Source organism: Labrus bergylta, chromosome 20 (genome assembly GCF_963930695.1).
Source record: "Labrus bergylta chromosome 20, fLabBer1.1, whole genome shotgun sequence".
In the NCBI taxonomy this organism is placed as follows: domain Eukaryota; kingdom Metazoa; phylum Chordata; class Actinopteri; order Labriformes; family Labridae; genus Labrus; species Labrus bergylta.
This window is the reverse complement of record NC_089214.1, coordinates 5,534,901-5,552,155: the sequence shown is the minus strand read 5'-3', so window position 1 is coordinate 5,552,155 and position 17,255 is coordinate 5,534,901. Positions and strand designations below refer to the sequence as shown.

The window sequence follows — 17,255 nt, the reverse complement described above, 5'->3', positions numbered from 1 at the left end:
TGTAACTTACATGCACCTTCACTTAGAGACAGTTCATATTAGACATCGGGGTATAGACAGAGTGGAGTTACTCACCACCTTTCAAAGTTAATTTCTACTTTTAGAAAAACTCATTGATTCCAGCTTAAACGTAAATATTTTGTGGTTTCTAAACTATTTGTTAAATGTGACAAATTGTGCAAATCACTTCAAAAACATGCGCCCATATTGATGCATGATAAAAGTTTTATTATTTTCTTGCAAAAGGAAAAAAACATCTTGAATGAGAATGATTTTAGGCTGCTTCTTTTTTTAGATTTATATTTGAGATTTTTGCCTTTTATTGGAAGGACAGTGGATAGAGTCAGAAACTTGAGATGGGTGGCGGGGGGGGGGGGGGGTAGTTGATGAAACAAATTGTCTCAGAACGTCCTCCTCGGCTTCAGGACTCACTGAGTCACATTTTGCAACGTTTTCTGACATTTTTAGAAACAAACGACTCGTTAATAATGAGAATTAAACAATCGGACCAAAAGTTACCTTTGGTCACAGGGCGTTTGCAGAGCTGCTGTAATAACCAATTTATCCTAAAATAGGAGTTATGAGGGGAAAAACAACTTTGACTGAACGTGTTACGGCCACCATCAACACACGCAGGAATAAACGTCTGAACCCCTGTGCTCTTAAACTGAAGCTGTTGCTGCAGGTGAAAGTTGTTATCTGCAGACTTGAGCTGGTTTATTACATGTACAAGTTCACTGCATAGAGCTGAAGAAGGTGGGACTCTTTGCTGCCCCCTGTTGTTCTAAATCCTGCAGGTCAGTCAAATACCACTTAAAAAAAAAGGTTTAGGTACAGAATTCACTTTTATTTCTTGACTGAAAGCAACACTAGATGTCTGTATGAACTAATAGACTTCAAGGCAATTATACAGTTTAAGATGTTTCAAATAAAACATGCAATCTACGTTCCTTTTTATAGATGTTTCTCCACGTTGATGCTGTTGTGCAGACCTACTTAAACGGCATGACTGAGCATGCAAAGAGATCACTTTAATGTTAATAAATCCCTTTTTTCTGTCTGTGCATGTCTGAGCAGTTTCAGAGCCACAACGAGGAGCACAAACTCTTAAAGCTTAAACCTGAAGAATATCATCCTGTTAAGAGATGCATGAGTTCTAACAGTGGTGCATCCTGAGCTATGACTTCAACGTTAACATACAGCATGTTACACACACACACACACACACACACACACACACACACACCCCTCTGCATGATCTGTCGTAACTCTGCATGCTTGAGCCGCCGTCCTCTCCAGCACCGGGCTCATGTCGATCTTTTTGAACTCCAACACAGAGAGAAACGTTTTCTTTGGTAATTTGACTTCCTCTTTCTCTTAACAGTTGCAGATACTCCTACTCCTCCTCCCCCTCCTCCTCCAGACGACCTGCCGATGTTCGACGACTCTCCTCCCCCTCCGCCGCCTCCTCCGGTTGATTACGAGGAGGAGGACGCCGCCGTGGTGCAGTACAATGACCCCTACGCTGACGGAGACCCACAGTGGGCGCCCAAGAACTATGTGGAGAAAGGTGTGATGTGTGGTTTTGTCACAAAGGATCGTTGGGTTTCTTGTAGAGATCAGTCTCTAGAGGACGACATGTTGGACGACTGGCTCTCCTCTCTGAATCTACAGCTTTTCATCATTATTTTCTTTTTATATAATGAATCATCAGAGCAGGGCACATTTATCAAGATCACTGTTAATACTAGGAACTAGCTGAACAGCTAAATCTCATCTGTAGTCCTGAGGCAGGTCTTATATAAACTCCTTCCTCCTTACAGGAAGGTCTGATTTCAGTTGCTCTTGTCGTTGTATCAGACAAACACAGAGTTATATTTATTTCAATTTCATTTCTGTTGTTTGAAAAGAAGAATCTTCCTGCTGTTTTTTTATTGATCGACATTTAATGCAAACACACTCGTATCAAGAAAGAGATTTCCTTAGTCGTATTTTTCCTAATCAAAACAGTTTTCTCACTTTTATTGTTCCCCCAGAGGGAATTCAGTTCAATTTAGTCAGTGAAGATATCCACAGTGACTCTGTTAAACCATTAAAAGGTTCAACTGGCTGCTTTGAACATTTCATTACCAGACTTGATATTTGAATTAATATATAACTTTTCTTCAAGCATTAAAACATGTAGTGGCAATTTCTTCTTGTGTGTCATATGAAAATTGTCACTTGTGTCTTGGAGCCAACCTGTTCGTTCCTGATGCGTGTCCACTTAAATATACTCACAGATCCGTTGTTTCACTTGATTTCTTATTTTATTCGTAATTCCCCTTGTTTCCAGAACAGATCCAAAATGAATAAATCAAAACTCATAACAAAAAGGTCACGATCAAAAAACATTTGCTGCGTGGCTCCTAAACCTCCACCACAGTCCACAAACAAAAACGATCGACTTTTTTCTCACCACCTGTGCACCCAAATTAATTAACACCCATAACACAAAATACCTGCCCAAATAAATCCATTCTTCACCATAAAGGTTTCCATGTCAAATCAAGTACTTCTCATAAATTAATACTTATTTCTAACAACACAAATACTTCTGAAACTAAAGTTTGGCCTCTACAAAACATTTCTGCCACACGTCTGTCATGTATCAGGTATTTTATTTTCCTGAACAAACCTCTCCCCTCATGTTGCAGTGGTGGCCATCTACGACTACTCCAAAGACAAGGACGACGAGTTGAGCTTCATGGAGGGGTCCATCATCTACGTCATCAAGAAGAACGACGACGGCTGGTATGAAGGCGTCAGCGGCGGCGTCACCGGCCTGTTCCCGGGCAACTACGTGGAGTCCATCATGCACTACGCCGACTGAAGAGACCCGACAGTAACAGTACGGTCTATTTATTCAGTCATATCATAAATCCAATGACGGACTGACCGCCGCCGCCGCCGCCGCAGCAATCTCCACTCACCTGAGACGCATAGACATAACTGTATGACCCTACTTTTTGATATGACAGAATGTTCTTCCCCTTAACTGATTGCAAATAAAATGAAAAGTAATATCTATTTAGTTTATTTTGGTGTTATATGGGCGGGTGGGGGACATCTATGGAATATGTAAAAAAAAACAAGTTTCTAAGGATTCAGACTGCACGTGCTCACAACGGTTGAACTCAAAGACGCTGGTCGAACAGCTGAAGGACTCCATCTCTCCTGGACAAAGATATATGTGAACAAGAGTATAATGTCTGATGGAACAAAGAAGTGTTTGTACGGTCACTTGTAAATAACGTGAGCTGCAGAAACTCGGGTTTATGTAATGTGAAATTCAGTGAATGTTGATTATATGATAGTTTTTATTAGTGGTGCCCTCCTTTGACTCCATCGTGTGTGGAAGAGAAAACGCACATGGCCTGTCGATAATCTACTAAATTAAAAAGCATGCAAATTCTTTGAGGGATGAAAATGTAATCTTGAGTTTTATCGCCATTATGCTTCCATTTAGTTGTAAATGTGTCCACGTTTATTTTGTCACCTTTATTACGCTCTTTAAATCTCTGAACTTCCAGAGTGAATTTCAGGCTTCCCAACAATCTCAGCCTCCAGATTGCTTTTAATTAAACATCATGAAAATGAAACCGAGTTCACGTTTTCACACGTTCTGATCTGTTCGATGTGGAAGCTCTCAGCCGACATGCGTCCATATATTTTTATTTACTCTAATTTCCTGCGATAACGAGTTCATTCCAATTGTTTTCTCGAGATCTTGACTCGTTTTTTCTCGCGTTTTCGGGATATCAAACCAACAAACTGTTATGACAGATTAAATCTCCTGTGGGGAACTTTTGGTTTGCGTCCATTTTGGCGCCCCCCTGTGGACAAAGAGGTACATCTACTCTGCTGATCTTGTTCTTGCATTAAGTCTTGTCTTCTTAAGGAACATCCCATCCTGATTTCCTTTAACAGTCAAACTTATCACTGTTCATCTTTGCTGTGTGGAACATAAACAAAGACTTTTTCTATTTACCAACACCTACAAACATATTACAAAAAACTAATTTCAGTCTTTTTCAAAACCTTTAATTTATCTCATTGTCTCATGACAACAGGAATATGTTTGGCAATCTAGAAAACCAGTCAGGGCGCTGTTGGCCTTAGCAATTAGGTAGCGCCCCATGTACAGAGGCTGTGATCTTCCAGGGGGGGCGTGGCCTGGTTTCAAGTCTGACCTGCGCCTTCTTTCGTGAGTCATTCCCCACTCTCTTTCCAGAGTACCTGTTCTACATCCTGTCCTCTCTAAATGAAGGCAAAACCCAAAAATAATTATTTAAAAAAGCAACAGGCTGTTTATCTCAACATGCCGTGCTGCCATCGCCCACACTAAGAGGCACGTTTTTCTACGTTTGTTTTGTGCTTTTGGAACTCTGAGGATACGAGATATAAATAAGTCGAGATCTCAACAAACATGTTGAAATCACCAGTGATAAATGTGTGGCTGCATGTCCGCTTAAGGCTTCCATAGAGAGAACACGTTCCATGTGTAGCTTCTAATATCACATCACTGTTATTAGCTTTACTCTAATCCACTGAACACCTGTAGGATCTGCTGTTAAACATGAAGACAACGGGCTCTGACAGTGGTTCTAAATCAGACTGGAGTGGTCGTGCCTGACACTGCCATGACGTGAAACCTCAGATGTGATGTAGACCAAGAAACAACTCGAATACCTCCTCGGCCTTCAGTGAGCAACATCAACCTGCTCTGGAACATGAAATCCTCTGGGCTGCACAGGTGTACATATTTTATCGAGTAAAATCAGCCGGTCGATATATAAAGGTCTCACTCAGGTCTGGGAATCATCTTTAACATCCTATTATATATTTTTTTTTTTCAGTTGGCCCGACATCTAACATGACTGAATTTTTTTTTACTTCCTTTTCAGAATTCTGCAGCTAATGCCTTGATTATTTTCATTTCATTAAAAAAAAAGAAAAAAAAAAGTGTTCCAGCTCTATTTCATGAGTAGAAATATTTGAATCAATCCCCGTCTGCCCTTCATTTGTACATATATGTTGAATGAAAGATTCATGTACAGTCTTTTTATAATAAACAATTCTATGTACAACGGACGTGTGTGTGTGTGTGTGTGTGTGTGTGTGTGTGTGTGTGGTCACTCAGGAGGAATCAGGAAGGAGCACAGGCTTGGTTTAAAAAAAAACATAATAGTATATTTATTGATCACACAGTCGTTGCAGATGTTAAGGCCTCGTTGTTACAGGGCACTTTGCATTACTGAAGCAACCTCACAAGTCACACAGACACGCGTCTGTTTGGCCTCGGAGGTGTGGACGGATCTCAGAAGACAAAAAAAGAATCCATCCAAACAAACACACCGATGACATGATTTCACTTTCTGTGTGTCTGTTATCTGATTTTTTTTTTTTGCAACGCCGCCACAGCTCAGCACCAACCTGTGACAAACTTTTCAGTCACATTTATACAAGTTGAGTCTTTGGAGGCGTTTTGCAGGTACAGTACTGTATGCAGTGATGATGAACGGTGCAGTTCTCTGCTTTAATTATAAGTTCAATATACTTTATATATTTCATTTTCCAAATGATTTTTGATGGCAGTCAGATATTCTAGTCTCTAGAATGGATTTGCATTGTAAATAAAAACAGTTTTTATAGATTTCATCATTGTTGAAACTCATGTTTTGGTGTGTTTAATCGATCAGATATCCACTCAGAGACCCCCCCGCCTGCCGTTTCCATCCCTTGATAGTGATTGATCAGATTGCTTGGCACTAAAAAGCAGCCACAGAGATCCTTCCCAAACAAACAGTTTTTGTCCGACCCCCCCGGCCCACGTTGACACAGAGGAGGAAGGGGGGTGCAGGGTGAGTTATTTTTGTCCCACAGGTAGGTAGGTGGGTAGCTGCCTGAAGTGGAGTTCAGTGGAGGTTCACTTGTCTCTGGTAAGAACCATCTCAGTGAGCCTGATGAGGGCGTCTCTCTCTGCAGACGGCCGCAGCATGCTGATCTGCCTGATGGCTTCCTGACAGTAACGCTGCGCCAGGAAGTTAGTCTGCTGCACACCGTCGCTCTACAACAGAACAAAAGGAACGTTAATTTGTGCATACTGGTATAGCTCCACTTGTCTCTCATAAAAAACATTTATTTTGTTGAATCTCATTTGCTTGTGTTACTCTTGGTCTTACCTGGAGGACGTACTGCCAGGCTCGATCTACATCTCCTTTAGAGCTGAAACGTCTCATGATCATCGCGTGAAGCTCAGGGAACTGAAAACGACAGAAACAAAACTGACCTAAAGAACGGCAGCATCAAGTTACACACAGTGTTTTGCGTGTTCTCGTTTACATGAGCATCAGAAAAGCTTCTGCCAGCCTCACCTGTTGACAAGCGAACAGAACCGGCCCCGTGGCCAGGCCCAGTTTGAGATCTGCAGCCGAGGGTTTCCCCAGTTGACTGGCCCCAGATGTGAAGTCTAACACATCATCCACCAGCTGCAGGACAGAAACATTAACCCCATATTAACAGTTTTATTATCATCTTTTGAACACCTTTAAAAAAAAATCTGAGGACCATTTTTTTCCTTAAATATCCTCTCTTCTAAACTGTCTTTTTTATCATTTAAAAAGGAGCTTTTGCAAACGGTAAATGGACTTCAGCTTCTTACCTGAAATGCGATGCCGACGTTCTTGCCGTACTGGAAGGCTATTTCATGAACTTCGGGATCAGAATTTACTAGAATGCAAACCTTCAATGAAAGAGAGGGAAACAGTCAACAAAAAAAACAGTGGACGTCAAAGCCGAGGCTTTCCCTCCAACTCTGAGATATTAGTGTGGAGACAGAACGTACATACTGCTTTACAACTGTTGGCAATGAGGCTGGCCGTCTTCTTGAAGGTTTTCTCGAGGTAGTGTTTGAATCGCTCGTTCTCGTTCTCTTTGGAGCCCAGCTGCATGAACTCACCTGGAAGCACAAGCAAAAAAGATTTAAGATATGAAGTTAAAGTTTTCTGACAAATACAGTGGAGTTAGTAAAAGGTGATTCTTAGCCTCTAAGATGAAGTGAGTAGAGCTGAATAATAAAGACAAATGACTTAATGAGTTACAATGTTTATAACGTTTTTACTGCAGCTTCTGGTCTTTTACATCTTTAGGAACAACTTCAATAAAGATTTATCACTGAGGTGACAAACTGACATAAACAAAGATATTCTCGTACCTCGCACCAGGTCCTCGATCACCTGGGACAACACCTTTACCACCGTGATGTTACCGATACGAGCCAAGGCCATGGAGGCCGCCGAGAGGATGAAATCTCCAACTAAGATCGCCTGGAGGAGGAACAAAAAAAATAAATATTACCTTCCTTCCTTAAAAGATGTATGTAGGAGAAAAGGACAACTCTGATTCCCCTCACCTTCCTTTCTCCCCACATCTCATTGATGGTTCTCTTCCCTCGCCGTTTGTCTGACCCGTCTATGACGTCGTCGTGCACCAGGCTGGCAGTGTGGATCATTTCTGAGATCATAGCTATGGCCCTCTGACCCGGGAGCAGGTCTCTGCAGGGGACAAAGACAATAAAAGATGAAATGAAACCCCGTGGATCATGCTTCATAAAATAATTTAAGAAGTTATCACAAGGTGTGTTAGTCTTACAACGGTATCAGAGGTCACCCGGTGCGAGCAGCAGCAAATACAAAGACAGATTTGTAACTTGACTCGGTCTTACCCGGCTCGGTTGCTGTGGATGTTGAGCGCCCGAGCCATCAGAACGACTATCATCGGTCGGATCGCTTTGCCTTTGCCATCGAAGTAGTAGTCACATAGATACTTCAGCTCGTCTTTGGAAACAAACAGCTCCTTCAAGGCAGAGGGATAAAATGTGCATCTTTGATTTCAGTCATAATCAGCGACTGTAGGAGATAAAGATCTGCTAAACATCACATGACAAGATGATGTCTCCTGTTCACTTCAACAGTACAGGACAATAAGATAGACTACATATATATCGTCTTTATTTTTAACTGAGAGGAACCATTATGTCACACTGAGTAAGTGTATTCTCTGTACCTTTCTGATGTCATCGTATAAACTTTTTAAGTCTTTCTGCGCTAGTGTGAACGGGTCTTTCAGCTTTGCATCGCTGTGTATTTTTCTGCAGCAGCAGGTCTGTAGTTTGGGATCCAGCAGCCGGGGCTTGTGTCTGTAGAGAACGGAAAAACCATAAAAGACAAAGAAAATTAAAGAATATTTACTGTTTAATTATAAAAGATGGTCAATTAGTTATTACCAGATCAAAATGTACTCTTTTAGGAGTTCAGAGAAATAAACATACTACTCCATGTAATAATGAAAATCATGCATTTAAAGATATTTAATCAACATGTCTGTATCCAGAGCCTGCAACTAACTAACTGTTGCTTAAAAACAGCAATGACTATAACACAAAAACCTTCAGTAGAAAGTCTTACAACATCCAAAAAGGAACTGAAACAATTTGCCGAATCACTTCTACTCATCTGGGAAAAGTGAGTGCCAATTAGTTTTATAAATTGTTATTTGTGTCAGGCATTTTTCAGGCTAAAACGTTAAAAAAACAAAAAAAACAATGATTCTTCCATAAAAAATAAATTTGTCTTCTGCTGTAGCTAATTATGAGTTTTTATGTATTCTTGATTGGATAAATATATTTTCAAAAATTTGGGATACTTCAAATTTGAAGCAATTCATTTCAAAAATAATTGTAAGATCGTATTCAACAATCTTTTTTTTTTGCAGCTCTTACGAGAAGAAGCCTCAGGTTCAGACAACTCACCTGGTGACAGACGAGGTGTAGTTGAATGTTTTCTGGTTTGTTTCTGTCTGGAGAGCTGATGCCTGCCCCTCAAGAATAAACAGACATGATACAAACATTACTTTAGAATCTCAAAACACCTGAAGAAAAGTGACCAATGGAAGCCAAGATCAAAACACCAAAAACACAAGTTGGCTACAGCTGTTTACAGAAAAAACAATTCAGCAAATACCTGCAAAAATACAAAAACAGAAAACTAATAATACAAATATATATATTTATAAATTAAATTATTTAAAGGGTAGCTACAGTTTTATGCTAGTATGACATTTGTAGTTTTTTACTCGTTTTTTTGCACTTGCGGAAGTAATTAACATGTGTGTGATGAATGAATGGATGTGGTAACTGTACATTAATCTAAATGAAGGGTGGGGGGGGGGGGGGGTGACATTGGTTAGACTGAAGTGGACAGCTGACTGAGTAAAGGACAGAGCTTAGTGTAAATGTCCTGTCATGTCAGGAGGAACAGGTCTTGACCTTTATGAAGCTGAAGCTGTGATCCAGCCAACACCCCCTGCAACAAGTCACCATTCATTTCACAAATCCTTTCAAAACCAGACAGACTATTGCAAAATAAAAACCAGCACATGTTTCCAGTAAAGACAGTGATGTAATGCAGCGCTTCAGCAGAGAAACACAGCCTGCAGAGGGTCTGACAGCTCTCGGTGGTGTATGACCTTCCTGGGTTGACAGGACTCTCTGCCGGGTATCCTGCTACTCACAGCCGGAAAACTCACCTCGTCCCTCGGCCCGGAGCTCCGTGAAGTCCGCCCCACAGCGGACGCTGACAGGGCCGCAGACCTGCTGTTTGACTGCCACAATGTTTCAAATAAACTGGCGCTCGTACAGTTTGTACTCCACCTCCGGCACTGTCTCCACCACGGACCCGCCATGTTCCCACGCAGCGTGCACCGGGACGGGTTATATATATCGGAACGGAACCGGAAAACAGTAACGAGGCGTCGTATGGTGACGTCATCACAACAAGGATTTTTTTTTTTTTTTTTTTTTAAATCACGTTCAAGTGCTCCTGGGATGCTCGGATTTTCAAAATTTAAAAATGTCTTTCTCTGACTTTGGTGTGCTTCCAGTCGGTCAAAGCGGTCAAAGCATGAACTTTTATTACAAATAACTAAGTAACCGAGAATAATACACAATACTTTAATGGTCCCATAATGGTGTATGGTCCCTGTGTGCACTCAAGTAAGAGTAATGTGTGTGTGTGTTGTATGGGATGGTGAGGTCTCCTGTGTTTTGGATTTAAAATATGCTTTTGAATCTATTTGTTCATTTTTTTTTTACGAGTTTTTATTGTGTTGTGTTTTTTTGTCTTCTGTAAAGCACATTGAGTTTCTGTTTGTATGAAATTTGCTATATAAATTAAATTGAATTGAATTAAACTGAATAATTATAATTATACTCTATTATTGTATTTTTATTTATTTAACTGATGTAAATATGTTTGATTTTTTTAACTTCTATTTTTATTTTTAATAAATTATATTCCTGTTACCTGTTTTCTTGAGCTGCTGTAACCCATGGAGGATCAATAAAGTTTATCTTTATCTTTTTGAATGAAAAACAAAACATAGGATAACATTTCAAGAGTCCCGTCTGAATCTTGTTTTTCCGATTATTCTGACTCTGCATGAAGGCGTCGTGGCGTACAGCTGCTACAGAGTTCAGAGGAGTTGGAGTAAAATACTTAGAAATGACATTCAAGAAGGCAGTAGACAGTAAATCATGGATGTTTTGTTTTAGATAAAGCTCTACAATGAGTTTTTCTTTAAACGTGAGGTCTCTTTAGAAAATACAACGACGTGTCGAGATTAGTAGCTGGGCAGCTAAAAGTAGCATAGCTGGCTAAATGTGATGCTATCAAACTCTGCAGGTGTTTTTAAAAGTCCTAGTGCAATATTTTGATTCATGAACCTAACTTATCAACTATCTATTGTGCTTCAACAATACGGTTTACAACTGAGTGTAGCTTGTAAATGCATCATTTATAACAGGTTGATACATGAGCAGGTAGAAGACAACTTCTCCATTTGAAGTCATCTTTGTTGTTGTTGTTAATAAATCTTCATTGTTTCCTGCTACACTGAAGGTAGCTGCTGTCTGTCAGTGAAAATGTGCAGTATCCACACAGTGTTAGTTTTGTCTGTATTAGCATTAGTCAGCGTCACACCTGTACAGGTACTGGAGTTCTGCCACAGTCAGGACATGAAGGCATCAAACACATTCAAGTCCAGGTGGAACATGAGTTCAAACCTCATGCAGGACCTGGACCAGTTCAGAGTGTCCTGCACGAAGCTCATAGGTAAAGCTGACTCTTATCCATACACAGGTCCATGTGAAAGAGGTTTATGCAATTTAATGAAGTAATGGTTGTTGTCTTATCTCTGCAGAGTCATTCCCAATCGATGAGCTCGATGCCAACTTTGTTCGTCATGTCAAAAACTGCATTTTCTCCAAATCTATTCCAACTCCACTGAGAGGCCCGTTGAGGTTGGCAGCAGTTTCCAAGGTGTTGTTTTATTATATTCATCACAAAAAGGGTTCATAAAAAAAAAAAAGAGGATTTTTTTTAAACGTTTGACCATGTCTCTATAGGATGTCATTGAAGGCATCTTGGATTTCAACGTGGCAGTGACTCAGTCTGACGACTTTCTGAATTATGCCAGCGGTGGCCGACTGCTGCCAGGATCTGAACCGCTCGCACACAGATACGGAGGTCATCAGGTGATTTCTGATTTATTTTACAGCTTCATTTAAGTGAAGAAAAGTTTATTAACCGTTGGCTTCTTCATCAATTCAGCAGTTACTTAAGTCAATACTGCCTATGTACATTTAAACGCATATTGCTGATGACAGTCAGTGATACGGGTTTTCTTCTTCTCCATCAGTTTGGCTACTGGGCCGGCCAGCTTGGTGATGGTCGAGCACATTCTCTTGGTCAGTATACAAACAGGTGAGAGGATTTTTTTAGGTTTCTTACATCTTTAAAGAACTGTATTTTCAAATAAACACAAGATACTTGAGCCTTCATGAAATGATAAGCGCTCAGTGAAGACATCCCTCATCCCAATTATGCCCTACTTCTAAGTTACACAACCTACCCGACGGCCTTTAGTTGCCACAGCAACCAAAACAGCATTTCCACCTTCAGCACACCAAGGAAGTGTTGAGGAGAACTCCAGGTATAGTGACAACACTAATCCTACCACATGACCAATCCTGGCCCCCACAACTCAACCGTGTAGGTTGATGGACAGATCCAGAGACATTGTTTGGGGTTTGAAGTGTGAACCTCCCTTCATCTGTGTTTTATCCGGGGATGCCGGGCAGTGAGCCCCTGCGTCCCAGAGTAACCCCTCTCCATGCTGACTCTCAACGCCCACCTCACCCACATGTAGAACTTCTATATCTTATATTTAAGTTGAATCAAAAGTTAAAGCTTTAACCGCTTCTATTTTCAAAATGTACCAAAGGAAAGGAGAAGTTTGGGAGCTGCAGCTTAAAGGCTCTGGGAAAACCCCTTACTCACGGTATGCTGTTGATTAATGTAGCCGCCGTGTTTTCCTCCAACTTCTTCTTTTATTTCATATTTGCCAAGTTTGCCAGCGTTTAATGTTGGCAACAAGACGCAACGATGTCTAACCAGAAATATCTATGTGATGTTTAAAATATCACCACAGATCAGGAGACGGTCGAGCCGTGATCCGCTCTTCTGTTAGAGAGTTCCTGTGCAGTGAGGCCATGTTTTCACTCGGTGTTCCAACCAGCAGGGCTGCCAGGTGAGACTGATGGAGTTATCTGAATGGATTTATTTGTGCAGGTTGTTTTCACGGCATGACCGTTTAGTTCTGTGATGTTTTGCTGACCTCACGGTTGTTTTGCAGAATGTTTTCTGTTAACGACCTGATTCAACTTTTCTCTGTTTTAGTCTGATTGTGAGTGACGAGCCGGTGTTCAGGGATCAGTTCTACAATGGCAAAGTGAAGACAGAGAGAGGTACAGTTGTTCATGCGAAAACACTTTTCTGGATTTCATAGTTTGTTCTTGTTGATCCGTTTTATGTTGTTGTTGTTTATTTTTCCAGGAGCTGTTGTTCTCCGGTTAGCCAGGTCCTGGTTTCGGATCGGATCTTTAGAGATTCTGTCACAAAGTGGAGAAGTAGATCTCCTGAGGTGAGCCTTGTTTTCTGGTGTTCTTCACATACTGTGACCTCCTATTTCCTAAACTGAAGCGTAACGTAGCTCCTAACACAACTTTATGTTTCTGTTTGTTTAAGAAAGCTGCTGAACTTTGTGATAGATGAACATTTTACTTCAATCAACTCAGAGGACCCAGAGAAATATTTGGTAAGTTTTCTAAGAATTTGAGTTCTATGAAATGTTATTGCTTGATGTTACTTCAGTAGAGCACATACAATGAATTTAAAATAAAGTGAATCCAGGCATACTGTAAGTGTGATAAGTAAAAATGAAAGAGCCTTTTATCTTTCTGATAAATATCGGCGTTATGACTTTTTGCTTGACTTATTTTTTATTTTTTTTGCAACTTTGTGTTTATTTTGCAATCCAGACATAGTTCATTTATCCAGACATAGTTCATTTATCCAGACATAGTTCATTTATCCAGACATAGTTCATTTATCCAGACATAGTTCATTTATCCAAACATAGTTCATTTATCCAGACATAGTTCATTTATCCAGACATAGTTCATTTATCCAAACATAGTTCATTTATCCAGACATAGTTCATTTCTTACATCATTATTGGTTTTTTTAAATAATGTAAAACAAAACAATAATAGAATGCAGAAGAAGAAAACAAAATGGTTATAATAATATCCTAGTTTGCCCAATATCTTTTGTAATTGAGAAAAATATAGCAACAAAAAACAAGCAACCCACATTAAAAAAAAAAAACCCACACACACACACACACACATAACAAAACAGAACAAAACAAAAAAGTGACACACACATCACCAGCGACAGAACCATGATTTACTTTCAGTTTTTGCAGCCACAATAGTGTTTCCATACATCCCCTATTCAGTATATATTTTAAATAAATTAAGATTCACCACATTTTCCCTTGCCCACCTGTAACTAAACATCCTCCATCACTTGTTGCCATGGAAACCATCTGTCAAGGAATTTGGCATTTTGCAGTCTTATTTTAAAAGTTATCTTTTCCATTATGTAAATTCCTTTGACAAGTAATTTCCAAGACTTGTGGGTTGGGGGGGGGGGGGGGTCTCTCTTAAGCCAGTTCAATGTTATTGCCTTCTTGTGCTGCTATGAAAAGTATATATAATGTCACTTGAGTTCTTTTTAATAAACAAAAAAGACGATATTAAAGGAGCTTCTTTTCATGCTTTGTGTTTTAATGTTTCTAGGTGTTTTATTCCCATGTTGTAAATGAAACTGCTCACCTGATCGCACAGTGGATGTCCGTCGGTTTCGCACACGGTGAGAGAAGATTTTCTGCCCGATCATTTTATCCTTCAGTCTTTACCCACGCCCTCTCATGTGTATTGGCGTTATCACAACAGGTGTTTGCAACACGGACAACTTCAGCCTGCTCTCCATCACCATCGACTACGGACCGTTTGGCTTCATGGAGGCGTATAACCCCGGTGTGTACGATGATGCATTGTCTGACTATCATTACAATTTACCACCTGTAATATATCGGGCTCTTATTGAAGCTGTGGTGTTGCAGAGTTTGTCCCCAACACCTCTGACGATGAGGGTAGATACAGAATAGGAGCTCAAGCCAACGTTGGATTGTTCAACCTGGAGAAGCTCCTGGTGGCTCTGAGTCCTGTGCTTTCCCAAAAACAGCAGAAGATGTAAGGATACCAGACTGAACTTTGACTTTGTGTCCAAACACAAACCAAACCAAACACAGTACCACCGCTCTCATTTGATCTTTAGTCATACATTTTGGCACAGGCATACTTGGGTCAGGTTTCTCACATGAAAACTTCCAGTTATCATCAGTTATACTCAGTCATTTTCAAAATCTGTGTCTTTCAAATGATATTTTCCACTGCAGATGGGTGTGTATATTTGAAAGCTAACTTGTCATACATGAGATAAAGGATGTCTTTTCTCACTGCTTACAGAGTGGAGACGGACCAAACACACATCTGGTGGAATTTAGGGGTCAGTCTTCGGGCACACGGGGCTGCTTTTTGTTTCCGAAATGATTTTTACCAAAAAGTTCCATATCTCCAAAGACTGTCTCGTTTTCTTTATTTATGACCAGTCAGCAGTTTTTGAAATGTTCTTGAGATCTGTGCTACAGTATGTCAAGCCCATTCCAACAAGAGGAGTTGTAGGCACAACTAATGAGAACACTGTAGATATGTGACTTATGTCGACCTGTGGTTGTCAACAGTACAACATGTGACATCATATTTCTCACTGTGGTGAAAGCGTGAGGAACAACAGGTCAGGAGAGCATGTGAAGTCGTCTGTCATGACTGAAAACATGTGTTTGTGTTTTTCAAAAGTCTTTTGAAGCTGTCGCTCATAATGTTCCTTTCTTTGTGCTCCACTCTTGTTATATTCTTTATTTAAGAAGTGTATAATGACTTTCTTATCTTTTCAGGGCTAACACTGTTTTAAAAGGATATGTGGATATTTATCAGATGAGGTGAGGCCCGTGCAGTCCTCCATGCTCTATCTCAGCACTGATTGTTATTTTTTCTAGACTGACTCACTCTTGCATTTTCAGGATCCACCAGCTGTTTAAAGCTAAACTGGGGCTTCTGGGTGAAGAGGAGGATGATGGCTATATTATAGCCTTCCTGCTGAAGGCAAGTCAATGACAATAATCAGATGCTTTCCAGTGACGAATCTCTTAATGGTACATCAATTTAATCAGTAAGCAAACTTTACTAATCAGCTTTTTTTTAACTCTGAATCTTATTGTGTTCTTCTGAACAGATGATGGAGGAAACGCAGTCAGACTTCACCGTGACGTTCAGACAGCTCAGTGAAGTTTCAGCCAAACGGCTTCACAACAGGAACTTCACACAGGTAGAGCTTCAGTAGCTTCATGTCACACATCTGTTTGGATTTTGTTTTGAAAAGTTACCATGTAAAATCCTCCCTCTGAAAAAATCCAAAAACAAACAGAATCAGCGTATTTATTCTGGTTTGAATAACTTATTAAAATCATTTCCTATGTTTTTGTTTTGTATTAGATGTGGGCTCTTGAAGACTTGTCATCCCATGCGCTCTTCTCTGATTGGCTCAGCTCGTACCTGCTGCGGCTCAGCAAGTAAGCAAAGACGCGTAAAGCTGCTCACAACAGTTCATGCTTTTCTCTCTCGCATGTTTGTGTCATAATGTTGTGTGCTGAGGTTGTTTTGAATACATCAAAGTTCAAATTTAAATTGAAGTCTTTTTACTCCGTGTAGACAAGAAGAAGAAAATGAAGCGGATCGTCAAAACAGAATGAAAAGTAAGCGGCTCGGGCTTCAGTTTCATTTTGTTTCAAGCGTGAAATATCCTTCTTGATCTGATTGTCAAAAACTATTTTGAAGATGTGAATCCGAGATACGTGCTGAGGAACTGGATGGCTGAGTCGGCCATCAGGAAAGCTGAGATGGATGATTTCTCAGAGGTGTGTATAACTCATTCAGCTCACATTAAAGTGATAAATCATAAGAAGAAAAATCAAAGCCTTGCCCTGCTCTAATTCTTTCTCTGTGACAGGACTTTAGATCAGTCTTTAACCTGCTGTCATTGACTCGTCTCCCACTAGGTGGAGCTGCTGCACCACATCCTGTCCTCTCCCTTTGTTACACAAGAGACTGCAGAGGAGGCGGGCTATGCAGCAAGACCTCCACAGTGGGCGAGAATGTTAAAGGTCAGCTGTTCCTCTTGAGTGACACCTGGATGTAGAAAAAAAACACTCAAAATAAAAACCTTCAAATAAACTCATTTATCGCTAAATTTTCTTGATGCAGGTTTGATATATTCGGTCAGAAATGTCAAGGTCACAACTTTTTACTGTTCAAGATCACACAGTGTGTGTTGATACAGCAACCAACTATAAGTGTGATTTTGTCTTCTTGGCCACAGGAGAAGTTATTTGATTTTACTTTGACTACTTCACTACTTCCATCCATCCATTATCTTCACGGCTTCTCTCGTTCAAGGTCTCAGGGGGCTGGAGCTGATCCCAGCTCTCATTGGGCGAGAGGCGGGGTTACACACTGGATTGATTACCAGTCAATCACAGGGCTTACTTTACAACTTCACCTAGCGTTTTTTTCCTGAGCGCCTGTGTTCTTTTTTTCAATTGTTTCCAATGGGGAGAGAGCGTTGGCAGCA

General features: G+C 40.4%; 3 protein-coding genes across 12 annotated transcripts in view; 2 read left to right on the top strand and 1 right to left on the bottom strand.

Annotated features, from left to right (window-relative positions):
* The window catches only part of abi1a (abl-interactor 1a), a 49,490-nt gene extending 44,357 nt beyond the window's left edge, over positions 1 to 5,133 (top strand). For all 10 annotated transcript variants that reach the window (XM_020633619.3, XM_020633620.3, XM_020633628.3 and 7 more), the window contains 2 exons: positions 1,385 to 1,570; positions 2,697 to 5,133. In XM_020633619.3, coding sequence (XP_020489275.2) covers positions 1,385 to 1,570; positions 2,697 to 2,872 — 362 coding nt within the window. In that variant the 3' untranslated portion in view covers positions 2,873 to 5,133. The remainder of the gene's footprint in view (positions 1 to 1,384; positions 1,571 to 2,696) is intronic.
* Positions 4,987 to 9,822, bottom strand: pdss1 (prenyl (decaprenyl) diphosphate synthase, subunit 1). Its single transcript, XM_020633617.3, has 11 exons — positions 9,628 to 9,822; positions 8,852 to 8,919; positions 8,107 to 8,239; positions 7,766 to 7,896; positions 7,454 to 7,595; positions 7,256 to 7,367; positions 6,891 to 7,000; positions 6,704 to 6,784; positions 6,417 to 6,530; positions 6,225 to 6,305; positions 4,987 to 6,109 (listed from the first exon to the last, which is right to left on the bottom strand). Exons 1-11 carry the CDS (start codon positions 9,781 to 9,783, stop codon positions 5,969 to 5,971), a joined length of 1,269 nt encoding a protein of 422 aa, XP_020489273.2. The 5' UTR covers positions 9,784 to 9,822; the 3' UTR covers positions 4,987 to 5,968.
* Positions 9,823 to 10,545: 723 nt separating this feature from the next.
* On the top strand, positions 10,546 to 16,862 carry LOC109983769 (protein adenylyltransferase SelO). The gene is made up of 19 exons (XM_020633634.3): positions 10,546 to 11,210; positions 11,299 to 11,417; positions 11,504 to 11,632; positions 11,797 to 11,861; positions 12,382 to 12,438; positions 12,589 to 12,687; positions 12,837 to 12,904; positions 12,993 to 13,080; positions 13,185 to 13,254; positions 14,303 to 14,375; positions 14,459 to 14,542; positions 14,629 to 14,758; positions 15,523 to 15,567; positions 15,649 to 15,730; positions 15,861 to 15,953; positions 16,121 to 16,197; positions 16,337 to 16,380; positions 16,463 to 16,542; positions 16,684 to 16,862. The coding sequence occupies exons 1-19, from the start codon at positions 11,021 to 11,023 to the stop codon at positions 16,804 to 16,806; spliced, it is 1,716 nt and encodes a 571-aa protein (XP_020489290.2). The 5' UTR covers positions 10,546 to 11,020; the 3' UTR covers positions 16,807 to 16,862.
* Positions 16,863 to 17,255: the final 393 nt, after the last annotated feature.

What these genes read in the sequence shown, in the direction of transcription:
- pdss1 (XM_020633617.3), bottom strand. Translation starts at nt 9,783, where the DNA reads ATGGCGGGTCCGTGGTGGAGACAGTGCCGGAGGTGGAGTACAAACTGT. An exon ending in TATACGATGACATCAGAAAG is followed by an intron (nt 7,897 to 8,106) that starts GTACAGAGAATA and finishes TCTGCCTTGAAG; the next exon opens with GAGCTGTTTGTTTCCAAAGA. An exon ending in CCTGGCAGTACGTCCTCCAG is followed by an intron (nt 6,110 to 6,224) that starts GTAAGACCAAGA and finishes GTTCTGTTGTAG; the next exon opens with AGCGACGGTGTGCAGCAGAC.
- LOC109983769 (XM_020633634.3), top strand. Translation starts at nt 11,021, where the DNA reads ATGTGCAGTATCCACACAGTGTTAGTTTTGTCTGTATTAGCATTAGTC. An exon ending in GGGAAAACCCCTTACTCACG is followed by an intron (nt 12,439 to 12,588) that starts GTATGCTGTTGA and finishes ATATCACCACAG; the next exon opens with ATCAGGAGACGGTCGAGCCG. An exon ending in TACCTGCTGCGGCTCAGCAA is followed by an intron (nt 16,198 to 16,336) that starts GTAAGCAAAGAC and finishes TACTCCGTGTAG; the next exon opens with ACAAGAAGAAGAAAATGAAG.